At 40.9% G+C, this 16,774-nt stretch overlaps 2 protein-coding genes across 3 annotated transcripts in view; one reads left to right on the top strand and one right to left on the bottom strand.

Annotated features, from left to right (window-relative positions):
* Positions 1–1,773, bottom strand: part of LOC148109209 (uncharacterized) — a 40,913-nt gene extending 39,140 nt beyond the window's left edge. For both annotated transcript variants that reach the window (XM_087866336.1, XM_087866335.1), the window contains exon 1: positions 1,371–1,773. In XM_087866336.1, coding sequence (XP_087722462.1) covers positions 1,371–1,721 — 351 coding nt within the window. In that variant the 5' untranslated portion in view covers positions 1,722–1,773. The remainder of the gene's footprint in view (positions 1–1,370) is intronic.
* Positions 1,759–16,774, top strand: part of LOC123803675 (notch homolog 2 N-terminal-like protein A) — a gene marked incomplete at its 5' end in the record, with an annotated part of 142,237 nt that continues 127,221 nt past the window's right edge. The window contains 1 exon segment of the mRNA XM_087865733.1: positions 1,759–1,936. Coding sequence (XP_087721859.1) covers positions 1,759–1,936 — 178 coding nt within the window.

The following is a 16,774-nucleotide window of genomic DNA, read 5'->3' on the forward strand; positions in this document are numbered from 1 at the left end:
TCTACCGCTTTTAAAAGTTTGGACTTTATCCTGTAAAAGGCAGGGAGATGTTCTGTGGGTAGAATTTTCCTTTCCAGTAGGATTGTAAACTCTCACATCCAATTAGTCACATAGGTTTGCACACCCCCCCAAGATTGTCTCAGATACGTCTCTTCCTTTCCATTCTGACATTTACGTCATTAATTCAGGCCTTCATCTCCCCATGCCTGGAGTGTTTCACAAACTCCTGAACGGTCCTTGGGCTCCAGTTCACCTTTTGCTCCTGACAATCAATTTTACACATGATTATCAGAGCAATTTTCGTTTCCATCAAGTCTCACTCCTGTTCAAAAGCCTTCAGTGGTTTTCTATGATCTGAGAGATAACTACTCCTCCCCCTTCTCGGCTTGGCCTTCAAGATCTCACCAATCTGGTGCCAAGCCCCCTTCCCTCCTTGACTCCTGTCACTGCAAATAGTGCCAGAACTCATCTACTTATTCCCTTATCTGTACCTTTGCTTTTATGGTGGCTGGGCCCTGGAATGTTACAACCACACAAAACTTTTTGCTTGTTCTGTTTTCAGCTGTTTTCTTTTACAGATAGTAAGTCCACATGTACCCATGCTTGATTATATGTCCCATTCTCTTGCCTGGAAGTAACCACTATTCTGGTTATATTCTATTACTATATATTGTATGGTATGCATCCATAAATAATATATAGTATTGTTTTGAAAAAATTTAAACATACATGGATGATACACTTTATATCTCCTTTTGCACTGAGCTTTTCAGTGTCATTTTATTCTTGAGTTATCCCTATTGAATATATGCATGTAGTCTCTTCAATTGCTGTATTTCATTTCATTTTATAAATATACCATACATTATTCATAGGTGGGATTAAGTCTGTTTCCAATTGTTGGCTTTTACAGGGATTCGGGGTGTCATATATGTCCATTGTTGGGTTTTACAAACAATGTTACAATGAATATCTTTAGCAAAACCTTCCTTGAATCCTGCAGGATTCTCTTCAAAAGGGCATCCTGAGTCTTTAGTATCATCCTATTGTGCTGAGCACACCGATACACAAAGTAAGGGAGTTAAAGAAATATTTGCTGAATGAATGAATGAATGAATGAATGAATGAATGGTGTAGCACAACCTAGTTGACGGCCATGTTCCTTTTCAATGGGCTTTGGCGCCTGAGCCCCCATTTCCTTCTTTGACAGCGCTGGACCTTCCCCAGGGCATTCCTCCAGCTGGCCCCAGAGTGAGTGTAAGTGTGGGTGCGTGGGGGCGATACCTATCTCACTGGAAGAGGTCTGTCTTTCCGGCAAGTTCAGGATCTTGGCAACCCTAGCGTCTGAAGTTCAGGGTCCTATCACCCACCTGCTTCAGCAGAGGCCCGGCCCAGAGGGGCAGTCCAGCGTTGACGGAGTTAAGGCGCGACAAGTACCGACGACGGTTGGAAAAAGTTGCGGGCAGTCGAGGACTCGTAGTAGATCCCTCCGCGCAGCCCCGGCCGGCGCTTCTTCCTGCGGGGAACCCCTGGGTGCTGAAGGCAGCGAGGCCCGGCGGCGGCGACAGGGGCGCGGGGTTTGAGGTGGGAGGAGGCGGCCGAGGCGGGAGGAACACGAGACTGCTTCGCTGCACAGTCGAGAAAGTTTCAGCCAAACTTCGGGCTGCGGCTGAGGCGGCGGCCGAGAAGCGGCAGGCTTGGGGTGCGGGGAGTGGGGGCATTTACTCCTGAGCTTCGGGGCACCGCGCGAGGCCGTGAGCTGCAGAAGCAGAAGGAGGAGAGGAGCGAGTGGGGGACCCTCTGTGGGCACCCCCTCCTCATGTGGATCTGCGCCGGCGGCGGCGGCGGCGGCGGCGACCGAGAAGATGCCCGCCCTGCGCCCCGCTCCGCTGTGGGCGCTTCTGGCGCTCTGGCTGTGCCGCGGCCCCCGCGCGTGGTGAGTATGGGGCCGAGGGGTGCTGTCCCCTGCGCCGGGGCCCGCGCACCGCCTCCCTGGCCCGACCGGCCACCTGGGGCGATCAGTGCCCCCCCCCTTCCGTCCTCCTCTCTGCGAGAAGGCCGGGCTCCGAGCGAGGCCACTTGGTTCCCCAAAGTTTGGACACCGTCAGGGCCTCCTCCCCCGCACTCCTCGCCGCCTCCTACGCCCCTTGGCGGGTGGCCCCACACACGCCTCCTCCGCAGAAGGGGGGGCCGGGCCGCGAGCCTCAGAAACTCGCTTTCCCAGGCACTTAAGTTCGGGGAGTTGGGGTGTTTTGCCCTTTCATTCTGCGTTTCCTGGGGTCGAGGGAGAGCCGAGTGCCGGCTGTCCGGGACGAACCCTCTCTGGCCGAGGACCGCAGATGGGCTGAGCAAAGGAATGCCAGATTCTGGCGTGGAGGAAGCGGGGGCAGGGCCTCCGAGCCGCTCAAGGGCTTATACCTCCACTGCCAGACTTAGCTTTACCAAAGGGAGGCACACAGTCCGGGTTGGGTGGGTTTGGTTTGGATGGGGACAGGGTTTCGCGGTGCGCCTGAGTCCTGACACTCCGAATCCCTGGTCCCCATGAATCCAGTGTGTTTTGCTTGAGTCTTTGAAAGGTGGAGGCAGGAGCAGTAGGGAAACTGGTGTGGCTGCAATGCTGAGCTACATGATTTAAAAATCTCAACTGCTGTTATTTTTTCCGAGGCGGTGAGCTCGGGCGCTGTTTCAGAGTCTGTGTCCAGCCCCAGGAATGTGGTGTGAGGATCACCAACTCCTCCAACCTGGCAGCAGCATTTGCTGTGCTTTTGGCATGGTTGGGGGTGGGGCAGGGGCGGGTGAGGAAAAGTGGATAAGTCAATTCAAAGTGCTTCCTTGGAAAGCCTCTTTATGGTTGGATATTAGCAACAGTCTTTGTGAACACGGTTGGACCAAGGAAGGGGAAATCGAATCACGTCTTATCCATCCCCCCCCCCCCACAGTCTTAGATTCCGAATTTCTTCAGACTGTTTAGTAGAAAGAGCTTGGGTTTTGGAGCCCTCTGTAATCCTGGGTTCAAATCCAGCTCTGCTGTGTGAACTCACCAATCAAATGGCAATGAAATTACCCAGCTAATAGGATTAATTAAGAGGATGTATATTAAACCCATGGCAGTCAAAAGGTATTCAGAAAGTCCTTTCAGGGCAGGGCTGTGTTTTGTTTTTTATGAACTCTGCTTCCAGAGGGTTGGTAGCTTTTGCATGTTTGTTCAACTGATTGGGACTTCTTTTCCTGGTCTAATCCAAGGGAAGATTTTACCTTTACCAAAAAACTAGTACATGAACTATGTCTTTTTGCAAAGAAAAGGTTAAGAAGATGATGAGCTTCAGAAAAATTTGCTCTTTGTTCATTGTTAACAGAGAGTTGGCATGCCAATCACAGATGTTTAAAAGAGAACAAGGTTTTTTGTTGCTGTTGTTTTGTTTTTTTAAATCTTTTTATCACAGTACAGAGTTGTTCAGCACCAACCAGATCCTTCTTGGACAGCTCAAATTCCATGCACCTCTATGTCCCTACGAATTTCAGAAGTGGACCAGGAGGGTGTGTGATGATGAACCAAAAATATTGTTTCAGAAGCATTTAAAGAAAAAGGATGGCATTTTTTGCCTTTTCTTTTTCTTTTGAGTGAAAGCTTGACTGTAAGTGTAGATTTATGATAAAAAGGACTATAAACAGTGGGCTAGTCTGATGATTACAGTCCTTGGTTTCTACCATTAACTTGCTTTAGTAAATAACTTAATCTTCATGATAGGTACTCTCCCCACTTATGAAAAGAACTAAAGAAATAATCTCCTTTAGAGAGTTGGAGGGAATAATAAATAGGATTGCAAAGTGATTTGCAAAATTAAGTGTTAAATGGTAAGATCAATGTCAGAAATTGGATTACTTTGACACACAGGGCTTCTCTCATTCTAGGACCTCAGTACATAGAATGATAGCCTCTTTCATACTTCTGTACTGATGAGGTATTGCTATTACCAGCTAGCTGTTAGGTGGGCAAGTTGAGTGTTAGTCCATTACTTCAAAGGACTAGATATGGATATTTGATTTTTAGACTGGTGTTCTTCAGATGCTAAACTACTGCAATAAAAGAGATTAAAGAACATGTTTTTTGGTATAAATCTTAAATCTTTTCAGAGCCTAGCAGAGAAGTCTTCTTGAATCTTCTTAATCTGTTACTGTGTTTTTGTCAAGGTACCAATTATAACACACTCTTCCAAATTTTTGAGTGTTCCTGTATTTGGGATTGGGGCCAGTTGTTAATTTAAGTGTCACTGAGTTCCTAAGTCAAGCAGTCAACCCATCTGTCTAATTGTCTAAACAGCTATCCAAGACCACCTCTTGCTCCTTGTTTTCTTTTGCTTTGTAATGGGAAGTGATTCCCTGGTTTTGAAGCCTGCTAGATAATTTCTCAGCTGAATTCTTCTGTTGCTTAAAAAAAAAAAAAAATCACAAAGAGCATTTTTTTTTTCTTTTGGACGACAATGAAGTTTATCCTAAAACTATTTTCCTTTTTCTTTCTTCTTGTTCTTTCTATATTATTATTCTTTTGCAGGGGTGGAGGGCGGAGGAAGGAGAGTGATTATCTCTTGTCTCTCTTTTCTTTTTCCTGATGTTTTGATTTTTGAAAATATTTAACCACATCTCCTTGGCATTCCTCTGCGCTATTCCCACCCCACTGTCTATTTCCATAGGCTTCCTGTGGTATAGAGGAATAACTTTTGGTTTACCTGAATTGTATGTGCTGAATTTGTATTTGCTGACTTCAGGACCTTTAGAAAATGTTTAAATTGAGTGGGATATGCTTGGATGCTTCAGAGCAGCCTTACAATACATTTTAAAAATATCACACCCGCAGAAATTCTATTTTGCCCACAAAATTTGCATTGATCTAGTTCCCACTCTGATGCCATTCCTAGTGGTTCTTCTCCTTACCCTGTCTGCTGTGGTAGAACAAATCTCCATGTCCTGGCTGCATCAAAAACAGCTGAGGTGACTCGGACTCAACACCCAGGGATTCTGATACAGTAGGTCCGAGAATCTGTATTTTTCAAGGTTTACAGTAACTTGTTGGAACCCACTGATAGTTCATTATTCTGCCTTGAAGTGTATATAGTGTATGGGGGTCTTTCCTTCTTAATTTTAATAATTTCAAGAATTAATCTAACCTTAGTCAGCTATTCCAGTGTTTAACCCTCTGACTATCAAAGATTTTTAAAATTGCTAACATAAAAGCTGTTGAGTATAATGCCATTTCTTCTTGTTCCCTGGACACAATGGGTCCCCATTGTCTCTTTATAGGGCTTCATATATTTGAATGATACAATATAAATCCTCTCCCTGATCCTTTTCTTCTCTGTTGTCTTTTTTCCCTCAAGCTTCATTCATATATATAGTTTTTGGCTCTCTTTATTTGTCCTTAGTGGTTTTAGAGTAAAAAATCCTAAGCCATTATTTGAATGAAAATATAATAAGAGATTTTACATTATCCTTATATTGTGTTTCCACTCGTTATTTAAGTGCTTTCTTTCTTGACATCTTTATCTGGATTTCACAACTTGAACCTTTCATTTTCCTCCTACTTTTTCCTGATTCTCCTTCTCCTGTCTTCTTCCCCTTCTTTGCAAGTGACTTGAAACTTGAAGGTTTTATTTTCTTCTACTCTGCTCTTTTTATTGGTCTACCATATGGATAATATTTTGGAAAGATCACTGGACTGGGAGCCAGAAGACCAGCATTCTCTTCCAGGCCTGTATTTAATTAGTGTTGTAATCTTGCGGGAGGGATTTTGGTCCTCCATTTGCTCAGGTATGTTGTCCATAGTCACTGAGCCAATTAGAGTCGAGACTAGAATTTCTCTCGTTTGGTCCTCAGTCCAGTGCCTCCTCCACTCTCTACACCACTTCTGTCTTTTGTACAAATGAGCTCATGTACATGAAAACACTTAGAACATCCTCAAGAGCTTATTGTTAATGTGTACTTCTTGAGGAAGAGAATTGTGTTTTTTCATTTATGTGTTTTTTTCTAATACCTTTACCCTGTAGCTGGCACAGTGCCTTAGCATCTAATAGACACTCAATAAATATTTGTTCCATTGAACAATTACTTTTAGTCATTTTCTTATTCTAGACTACTATGGTAATCCAAGACCATTATTATTATTTTTTTGGTAGTATCTGCAAGAGTCATTGCTTACCTTACATTTGGGGAAAAACCAAATGTTTCCCTTCCCCAGATGTTTTATTTAAACTTGCCATTTTGAATTTCAGTGTGTGTGTGTGTGTGTGGTTTCTTCTCTCTTTCTTTTTTTTTCTGATCACTTCTGCAAATCATAAAGATCACTGTGACTTTGGAATTTAACCTCAAAGGTGCTGGCATCCACCCCCTGCCTCTCACTTGAGCTGTTTCTACTGTTTCCTTTATTACCTAGACCAGCAATTTCTGTTATTTTGTTCATAGTTGCCACACTTTATTGTAATTTGGTCATTTGGGGAATTATCAGGATGGTATTTTTAAAATTAGAGTTAACTAAGTTTGTGTTTGTTTTGATGGTTTTTTTTGAGATTTTTTTTTTTCATTATGAGCTGGATATCGCTAACTAGTATTAGACTAAAAAGATATATACATTTAGTAAAGGCTTTTTCCTACCAAGAGAGGTCCCTAAAAACCACTACCACAAACAAAACTCTAAAGATGAGAGGTGATAAATAAAACTCTGGCAGAACCATATAGTGCCTGAGCTATCTCTGCAACAAGATTTGCTCCTTGAGGGTAGGCACTGTGTCACACATGTCCCTTCTCTGGTCCATAAAACTTGTTTGGCATATGCCCAACATGTAGAGTCATCCAAGCAGCAGGTCGGCTTTGTCACAGCACCTGGGACTCCTGCTCTGCCCTCCCCACCTTTGGGACATTCTGGAGGAGAGGCTGATGGTGAATCAGGGGTGTGTCTTTATGCTCCTTTCTTCTTTGAAGAGAGAAGATCAGTTGAAAGGTGACCCCACCTACAGACTTTATACTATCTCTTTTTATAAGTTAATGGGTAGCTGAAATTTTCCTCTTTGTTGACTTATGTGTTGGCAGAAACTTTAAACTTCATCTAGTCCTTTTATCCTTTCCATGCTGTATCTGCTCCTCTTACAACATCCTGGTCAAGAGGTAGTCTGCGTTTGTGCTTGAACAACTCTTGTGGTAGCTTCCTGCTTTTGGAAGCAGCTTAGTTCGTCTCTGGACAACTCTGATTTTTAGAAAGATTTTCTTATATTCAGTTGTAATCTGTCTCCATATGGCTTGTGCCCCTTGGCATCTTCTCAAGAATTTGCCTTATAGAGTCCTGAGCCGTGCATGAGTAACAAGGATCCAAAGGGGTACTCTTTACTGAATTGATACCTCTCCCTCCATAAAAGGAGTTAGACCTAGTGAGGGGCGTGAAGATGATTCCATCTGGGTTGTTTTCCTGGAGATTCTGATTCAGTGGGTCTGAAATAGTATCTGGGAATTTGTAGATTTAAGAAATAGCCAGTTAATTTATATATTAGGGAAATTTGGAATCATTGCAGAATGAATCTGGGGAAACCAAGGATTTTTTGGTTTAGTTTTTGTTTGTTTGTTTGTTTGTTCTTTGATAGTACTAGAGATAGGTTGCTCTGTTTGGGTGTTGTGGTCATTTTTTTATCCTTGAAAGTGCTTGCTTCTTGCTACATGCCTAGCTTGCTGGTGAGGTTGCTCTGGTATCCCTATAAGGCTAGTAAAGTTGTTCGTTTTGTCTTAAAAAAGTAATCTACAAACTATTCAGAATCTTAGGGCTGCTGTGGATGTGTTGTATATGACTTTGGTGGAAGCTTCCTTATCCACTTCATCAGAATGTTAGCAGAGATGCCAGAATACATAGGTGTTCCATGATTTTTTGGTGTCCACTAAGAAATTCTGTCCTAGTCCTTGTGCCGACACTGCCTTTGAGGATGTCTGCTGTGTTCACCCGTGAACACGTATCTGGTGTCAGGAATTTCCCTCAGATGTGTTAGTGCAAAAAGGTATAAAGATCACTCATTTCCTGCAGTCTTGCCTTTGGGCTGTCTGGGCTGTTGCAGGAAATGGAATAAGGAAGGGAGAATAAAGAAGGAATCAAGGGTCTCTTGAGTAGAACGGAGCATTCATCAAGAAGGGGCCCGGGAGTGCTCCTCTGACAAAGACACTTAATGTTGCTGTCCTTTACAGGAAGTAGAGAGTGGCTTCAGATATGAAAGGTTAGGCTCATGGCCTCTGGATGGGACAAACTGCAGTGTTCATTTGTAGTGCTAGGTTTGCTGCAGATCCGTGCTTCCTGTCTTCTCCTTTTTGAGGCAAATACCAGTTGTGTGGCAGAAAATACATTGTGACCTTAAAAAAGAAGAGTAAAGCCAAGAAGGGTGGGGGGCATGATAAAAGCCAGAGCTTGGAGTGAGAAGAGTGAGGTGATTATTGTATTAATTTATTTGTATGTGTAAATATGTAAGCTTCTATATAAAACTCTGGTAGGAGCCCTAGCTGTTCGCTCAGAGATTTATTATCTTCGTAGCTCTGCTGTCCCAGTGGTGTGTTAGGGAGGATTGTGGTGTGTTGTTATCCTTAATTTGTGTGTTTCATCATGTGGTAGGGAGTACAGGGGTTCTGCTTTTGTAGATGTGTGGGAATCATTGACCAAGCCGAAGATAGGGCTCTGCCCCCAGGGAGCTGACATCATCGGGGAGATAAGGCAGATGAGCACACAATTAGGAATATGAAATACAGTCATTTAAGTCACTTATCTACAGTCTCAGAAAGCAGTTTCCTGCAGTCAGGGTGACTGAGAGCTGTAGGGTCTAGGGGAGTAAGCTGCAGGTCTACTAAGGAATAGTGACTCCCATCGCATTCCTGCTAGGCTTGTCTGCTATTCTCCCCTTTCTCTTTTGTAATTTGGAAGTATCAAAACTTAACTTGGGGAAAAGATAAAGACCCCTTTGTCTGGTGGGGGTCTAAAGGTAAATTTGGCATATGTTGTGGTATCTATTCTATCTATCAGTGGGTTTGTGGCAAGAGAGAGGGCTGTGTTCTTAGTCCTGGATGCCAGGCCTGATGTAGGACAAGTTAAGGTGGAGATATCTTCTTTGGAAGATCTAGTTCTCAGTGGCAGTAGCTGAAGGAACTTCTTGTCATGGCCAGGCAATGACTGAGGTACAGTATGGACACCCCCAGAGCTGCTGCCTCAGGTGGCATTGATTAATCATACTAACATCTCCCTCACCCACTGTGCTTGTCTTGGCAAAACCCTGTTCCACCAGCTCCTCAAAGTTTGTGTTTTACTAGATATGATTGAGCATGTCTTGGGGGGTCATTTTACTGTCCTTTGCCACTCTTGAGCTGTGGGCCAGTTACCTTGGTCCAGCTCTGGTGCCCTTGGACTTTGGCCATTCAGTGAGTGCCCTTGGACTTTCTTCTCATTGGACTGAAGCACCTTCCCCAGAGGCCTGCCTGAGGCAGTTTCTAGTCTTCAAGTCAGTTGCTTTCAGAATGTTGGCACCTGGGCAGTGACTCTGGGTCTTTGAATACATCAGTCAAACATCATGCCAAGATGGACTCATCGCTTCACAAAGACAGGTTGGATTTATGGGTGTTGCAGAACCTGTTTCTGGGTTAAGAGTAGCTCTCCCTCCCTTGTATATATTTAATCATATGAAGAAAGCATGTGTATATTTTATGAAGTAAGGAAAACATGACGATAATATTTTGATTGGAGTCAGATATCGTCTCCTTAATAATATATTGTCTTTTAACAAATAGCATCACTTTAAAATACAATTTTGCTTGCTGAATAAAGTGTTGTACAAGACGCTGTGGTTACGTTCTAAAGTATACCACCTTGTTCAGAGGCAGGTGCATTTTACAATTGTTGCTGTTTGCTTCTTTTTCGTCTCGTTTTACTCTCATCTGTCTTTTTTTAAATGATTTTTATTATCTTATGTTAGTCACCATACAGTACATCCCTGGTTTCCGATATAAAGTTCGATGATTCATTAGTTGCATATAACACCCAGTGCACCATGCAATACGTGCCCTCCTTACTACCCATCACCAGTCTATCCCATTCCCCCACCCCCCTCCCCTCTGAGGCCCTCAGTTTGTTTCTCATAGTACATAGTCTCTCATGTTTCATTCCCCCTTCTGATTACCCCCCCCTTTCTTTATCCCTTTCTTCCCCTACGGATCATCCTAGTTCATATGTTCCATAGATGAGAGAAATCATATGATATTTGTCTTTCTCTGCTTGACTTATTTCACTTAGCATTATCTCCTCCAGTGCCGTCCATGTTACAGCAAATGTTGAGAATTCGTTCATTCTGATAGCTGAGTAATATTCCCTTGTATATATGCACCACAACTTCTTAAATCTTTTTTTTTTTTAAAGATTTTATTTATTTATTTATGTGACAGAGAGACAGCCAGCGAGAGAGGGAACACAGCAGGGAAGTGGGAGAGGAAGAAGCAGGCTCCCAGCCAAGGAGCCCGATGTGGGACTCGAACCCGGAACGCCGGGATCACGCCCTGAGCCGAAGGCAGACGCTTAACGACTGCGCTACCCAGGCGCCCCGGACCACAACTTCTTAATCCTGTCATCTGTTGAAGGGCATCTTGGCTCCTTCCACGATTTAGCTATTGTGGACAATGCTGCTATGAACATTGGGGTGCATATGGCCCTTCTCTTCACTACTGTCTGTATCTTTGGAGTAAACACCCAGTAGTGCAATGGCTGGGTCATAGGGTAGCTCAATTTTTAACTCTTTAAGGGACCTCCACACTGTTTTCCAGAGTGGCTGTACCATCTTGCATTCCCACCAACAATGTAGGAGGGATCCCCTTTCTCCACATCCTCTCCAGCAATTGTTGTTTCTTGCCTTGTCTATTTTTGCCATTCTAACTGGCGTAAGGTGGTATCTTAGTGTGGTTTTGATTTGAATTTCCCTGATGGCTAATGATTTTCAACATTTTTTCATGTGTCTGTTAGTCATTTATATGTCTTCATTGGAAAAGTGTCTGTTTATATCTTTTGCCCATTTTATGATTTGTTTATTTGTTTCTCGTGTATTGAGTTTGAGAAGTTCTTTATAGATCTTGGATACCAGTCTTTTATCTGTAGTGTCATTTGCAAATATATTCTCCCATTCCGTGGGCTGCCTCTTAGTTTTTTTGACTGTTTCCTTGGCTGTGCAGAAGCTTTTTATCTTGATGAAGTCCCATAAGTTTACTCTCATCTGTCTTGTGAGGAGATTCTGGAAAGTTTTTAAGCCTTGAGGGTTAAAGAGTGTATTTTCCCTAGACCCTAAGAGGGGCAGGTTGCTATGCTGGCGTAATTATCCAACATTCAAGTAAGAATAATTGGATAGTGTTTACTCACTAGTATCTTCTGTTGAGTTTCTGAATATGAATAGTCAGAAAACTAGACAGTGCTAATGTGTTAACTTCTCTAAATGGTAATTGTAGTAAGCTGCAAAGAAACTGCTGTTTAATTCTCTGCTTTCACATGCTTTTGTCTGTCCAGAAAGTGTTGAGACTCGTTGAAGTTTGAGGATGTGTATATTTTGATTATGATGTTTATTATGTTTTTCTTTGCTGTGAACATGCCTTTATTTATTTGCTAGATCTTCTTTAATTGGAAATGTTGAGGACATTTACTTTATTACAACATTTAAAGCACTTTCTAAGCTTTATGAGGATTATTAGAGAAAAGCCATATCTTGTGAATCATTCAAGCCCTTGGTCCTGTGTTACTATTTAAAGTAAGTGAGAATATTTCATGACTCCTGTGACATATGCTTCCTAAGAGATTTAAGGAAAATGGTTGTAACTAAAAACAAACATTGTAATATTTTAAGGTAGGTTTAAGTAGTAATAATTATTCCTCGTGTTTATACATAATTAACTTATACTTTGTTGATTTTCTCTGGCACCTTTACAAGATTATTTTGGAGAGGGAGTTTACTTAAAAAGTAATTACATTTAAAAGTAGTTAAGGACATTGAAAAATCTAAGAAAGTGTGAGAAAAATAGTCACAATCATACCACTCTTAATATTTTCGTGTACATCTTTTGGTCTTTTTTTTTCTACCTTTAGTTTTAAAGTGTTGTTGATTCATAATATATACAAAATTTTCTGTACTGCCTTTCTTTGATGGTTATAAATATTTCTTATATTTTTAAACATTTTTCATAAATTGAATTTTATTGTTTAAATAATATTCTTTTTTAAATATTCTTATTTTCTAAAAGACTTTTGTTAAGATTTATTTTAGAGAGGCATGGAGGGGCAGAGGGAGAGGGAGAGAGAGAGTCTTTTTTTTTATAATTTTTCTTTTGTTATATTAGTCACCATACAGTACATCCCCAGTTTTTGATGCAATGTTCCATGATTCATTATTTGCGTGTAACACCCAGTGCACTAAAAAAGACAATTATCATATGGTTTCACTCATTTATGGAATATAAGAAATAGGAAGATCTGGTAGGAGAAGGAAGGGAAGAATGAAGGGGGGTAAACAGAAGGAGGAATGAACCATGAGAGACTGTGGACCCTGGGAAACAAACTGAGGGCCGGTGATGAGAGAGTCTTAAGCAGACTTTGTGCTGAGTGTGGAGCCTGATGCAGGGCTTGATCACATGACCCTGAGCTGAAACCAAGAGTTGGGTTATTAACTGACTGTGCCACCCAGGTGCCCAATAATATTCTTATTAGTAGGGTTACTGTGTTTTGACCATTCTTTGGTTTGATTGCGTATTTAGTTGGTTCCATTTTTTCCCTATATAAATGATACTCATCTTCATAGAGAAAAAAAATTCCTCATTAGGATTTTTCCTCATTAAGCTAGATTTGCAGAAGAAAAATTGCTATGTCAGAGTGATTTTAAAAAATTGGGAAACAGAATTTAAAAACAGGAAAATAAAATTAAAATCTCCAATAATTCCATCACCTCCAACCAAAACCCACTAATATTTTGATACATTGTAGACAGTTTTTTTTCTGTGTCTATTATTGCAGTTGGGATTTTAGCATATGTATAGTTTTATCATCTGCTTCTGCACTACTTAAATACTGTGAATGTTTTCCTATATATATAAGTGTTCTTTAACAATATTAAAGGCTGCATACTGTTCTGTCTTAAGGATCAGTTATATATATAATTTAAACTGAAATCAGTTCTTAGTTTGTAATTTTTCATAATTATAAATAATGCTATAATGAAATTCTTATATATAAATCTTGGTAGGGATATTTATTTTGTTAACACTAAGCTCTCAGAAGTCAAGTTATTGCATCAAAGAGTATGGATCTTTTTGTGACTTTGATACACACTGCCAAATTCCCTTCCATATAGTTTGACCAAGCTATAGTTCCATCAGCAGAATATGAAACTGTCAGTGTTGCCAACTGTGTTCAACACTGGTTTTTGTTTTTAAAACTTAACCAATTTGGTAGGTGGTAAACGCTACCTCACCTTAATTTGCCTCCCTGATTACACAGTGATATTGAATGGTTTCGCATATGGTCAGTGGCCACTTCTGATTTACTTATTTTGGTAAACTGTGTCTTTTACCCCTCATGTATTCATTTTTTGGTTACTGATTTGAAAAAGCTATTTCTATACATTAAGGATATTAGTCCTTTGTCTTGAATGTGTTGCAACATTTCAAATTGCTACCAGTATATGTATTTTTTTCTTCCAAATATTTATTTAAATTCTAGTTAGCATAGAGTGTAATATTGGTTTCAGGAGTAGAATTTAGTGATTCATCACTTACATATAACACCCAGTGCTCATCTTAACAAGTGCCCTCCTTAATACCCATTGCTACCAATATTGATATCAAAAACGGTTTATTCATAGGTTAATTTTTTAATCCTTTACTTGAAATGAGCTTGTTCAGTTTTCCTTGTATTTGTTAACTGGTATTTTCTTTAGCCAATTTCAAATTCTAATATGTATCATCAAACAACAAGCTGTCAGTTGTATGTGCTCAGGAATTGCACATTTAACATTTTATAAAAAGATCCTGGAGGAAAACAGTATATTCTGGAGCTAAATATGTGGGTTTTTGTGGGTTGAGGGTAATCTGCTTATGTCCTGTCTTCCTCGATAGCCAAGGTTTTTCAAGTATGTAACATCCGTAAAAGGCAGGGCTTGTGCACTGCTAAATCTGACATTTTGACCTAATTGATAATTGTACCGTGGTCTAGCCAGTCAGTTTGGTCAGACAACAGGATGACTAAGATTCCCTCCCCTCTCTCCTCACCAAATGGATTAGTTGTGGGACAGAACTGACTGAATCAACCTGTTGTTTTGGCACCCCATGGACACCACCGGTTTCTTCCATTTCTCCCTCCAGCTTCCCACTGCCTTAGTGCAGTGCTGTGTGCGCAGTGGGTAGGAGATCCATGTTGTTGCTGAAGAATGTTGCAATAAAGAAGAGTAGACTGCTTGTTTTTCAAGCTTGTATGTTCTTAAGGTATCCTGCTGCTTTTGACATTAAGAGCTCCAGCTGAACTGTTGTATGTGGAAGTCCTGCCCGTCTTAAGTGTTAGATTCAGAGTAATTTCAGACAATATGAATGCTTTCTTAAGTATCATTGGAATTTACTAGGTTGGTTGTTTGCCAGCTTTTGCCATATTTAGCATGAAGAGACCTGGGGAACAAGGACATTTCTGACCAACCAAAGAAGGAAACCTTTCTGAAGAGGATTGTGACTCTTTTTGTTTTGTTTTGTTTTATTTTGTTTCTTAGGTGTGGTTTAGAGAATGCCAGTTAAGAGATTTGGTTTGTGTCCACTGGTCTTTGTTTCTGTGCCCCATCCACAAAATTAATTTATGTGTGGGAAGAGAGATTTGATAGTGAAGCTCTTTCTTACCCTGAAGTCTAATATTATTTCTGGGAGGTAATTAGAGAATTCTTACGCCTAGACTGTGCATTGAGAGGCTTAATCAGCAGGTGAAGCTGTTGATTAAAAACAGGTTGATGGGTGCTTATTCTCATCTTTCTTCTTGAAGGCTTATTCGTTTTCTGCTCTGTCCCGGTCTGAATTTATTTTGGCCCAGTCGTTTTCTCCATCCTTCTTTTGGAATGATCAGCCTTCCCTCTATGGCTTAAAAGTTCTCTGCCTGTTTTTCCATTTTAAAGATGAAGATAGTATTTGGAAGGGCATCAGTCAATATAACTAACATACAACTTATTTTCATAAAGTAAAACAACCCCAACATTTACATAGCAATGTAGAGTTTACAGAACCCTCTTACATAATTACCTCCTTTATTCTTCACAAAACCTTGGTGGAAACTGAGCCTCAGAGGAGTTACTGGCTTGTGTACCATTGTTTAGCTCTAGATAATAAGTGACAGAGCTGGGACTAAAACTTGTGGTTTGACTTTTTAAACCTCAGCTTTTTTTCTTTTAAACATTTTATTGAATTCTTACTATGTGTCTGTCATTTTGCTGGGGCTTTACATGTATTTCCTCATTTAATTCACATGGCTGTCCTTTGGGGTAGACAGTATATAACTGTTTTACAGATAAGGAATTTGGAACTTGGATTCATAGCTTTGGGTGTGGAGGTGAATAATGTTCTTAATGAAGAATGGAGCCAGGATTCAGACCTCTGGCTCCAAGGCCTCTACAGTCAACCTTGGCGCTTTATGTACATTCATTAGTTCTACCGCACAACACCTCTACGAGATGGGGAGTAGATTAAGTGGGGAAACTGAGGGTTATAAAATGCCCAGGATAATGCAGTTAAGTGGCAGAGTTGGGATTTAAAGCTATGTCTGTCTGGCTCAGCAGTCCTTACTCATTCCCGTATACTAAAGATGCATGTTTTTGTGATATGAATTAGTTCATTAGACTGGCAGTTCTTTGAATGTAGAGGTCAGCTATTAGTACTCCTTTGTATCTTCTGAATAAAAAAGAAATGGATGCAGGTTAGTTGACTGATGGCCCTTGACTTCCTTCAGTTGATTTCTATCACTAGGACAAGCAAATTGAATTTGGGTTGAGAGGAGGGGAGTTGTCATTAAGGATGAGTCTTTAAGCCAAAATGGGCCAGAGCTATGAGATCTTCAGAGGACTGTTCTCAGGAGCCATGGTCTGACTCCTGAGGGTGCTGCCTGGGGACATTCCTGGCTGTGTTTCTGGAGACTTCCTTGAGAGGGGATTGTCACTATGGAGAGAGAAGGTGAGGATATGTTTAAGTCTGGCTCTGAACATACTGGCCCCATGTCCTTGGGCAAGTTTCTTAAGCACTCTGTGCCTCAAATTCATTATTAATAAAATGAAGATTATAGGAGCATGTAATTATTAGGGTTGTTATGAGGGTTAAATAAATTAATAAAAGTGTATAATGTAATAATAATTCATATTACAATGCCTGGCACATAGTAAGAGTGCAGTAAATAGTAGTTGTTGTTGGTGGTATTATTTTATGTTGCAATATGGACTTTTTGTTGCTTTCACTTTATTCAAAAGTGTTTGAGTGATTTGGACCCTTGGTGAGAAATAGGAGCCTCACCTTTGCAGCATGTAGATTGTTCACTGGTTTTCAGTGACCCTATAAATATTTAGGGGTATCGTATTTGAGTCTGTTCCCTTAATGGTGTGTACTTGCAACTTGGAGAAATTTTGTCTATTACACAAATTTCACTGATAGGTGTTAATTCATTTCCCCATTATTTACTAATCAGACATTTGTGGTTGGATGTTATGCTTACTACAGAAATGGCGAT

Source organism: Ursus americanus, chromosome 12, assembly GCF_024610735.1.
Source record: "Ursus americanus isolate L20-20 chromosome 12, mUrsAme1.1.p, whole genome shotgun sequence".
NCBI lineage: Eukaryota > Metazoa > Chordata > Mammalia > Carnivora > Ursidae > Ursus > Ursus americanus.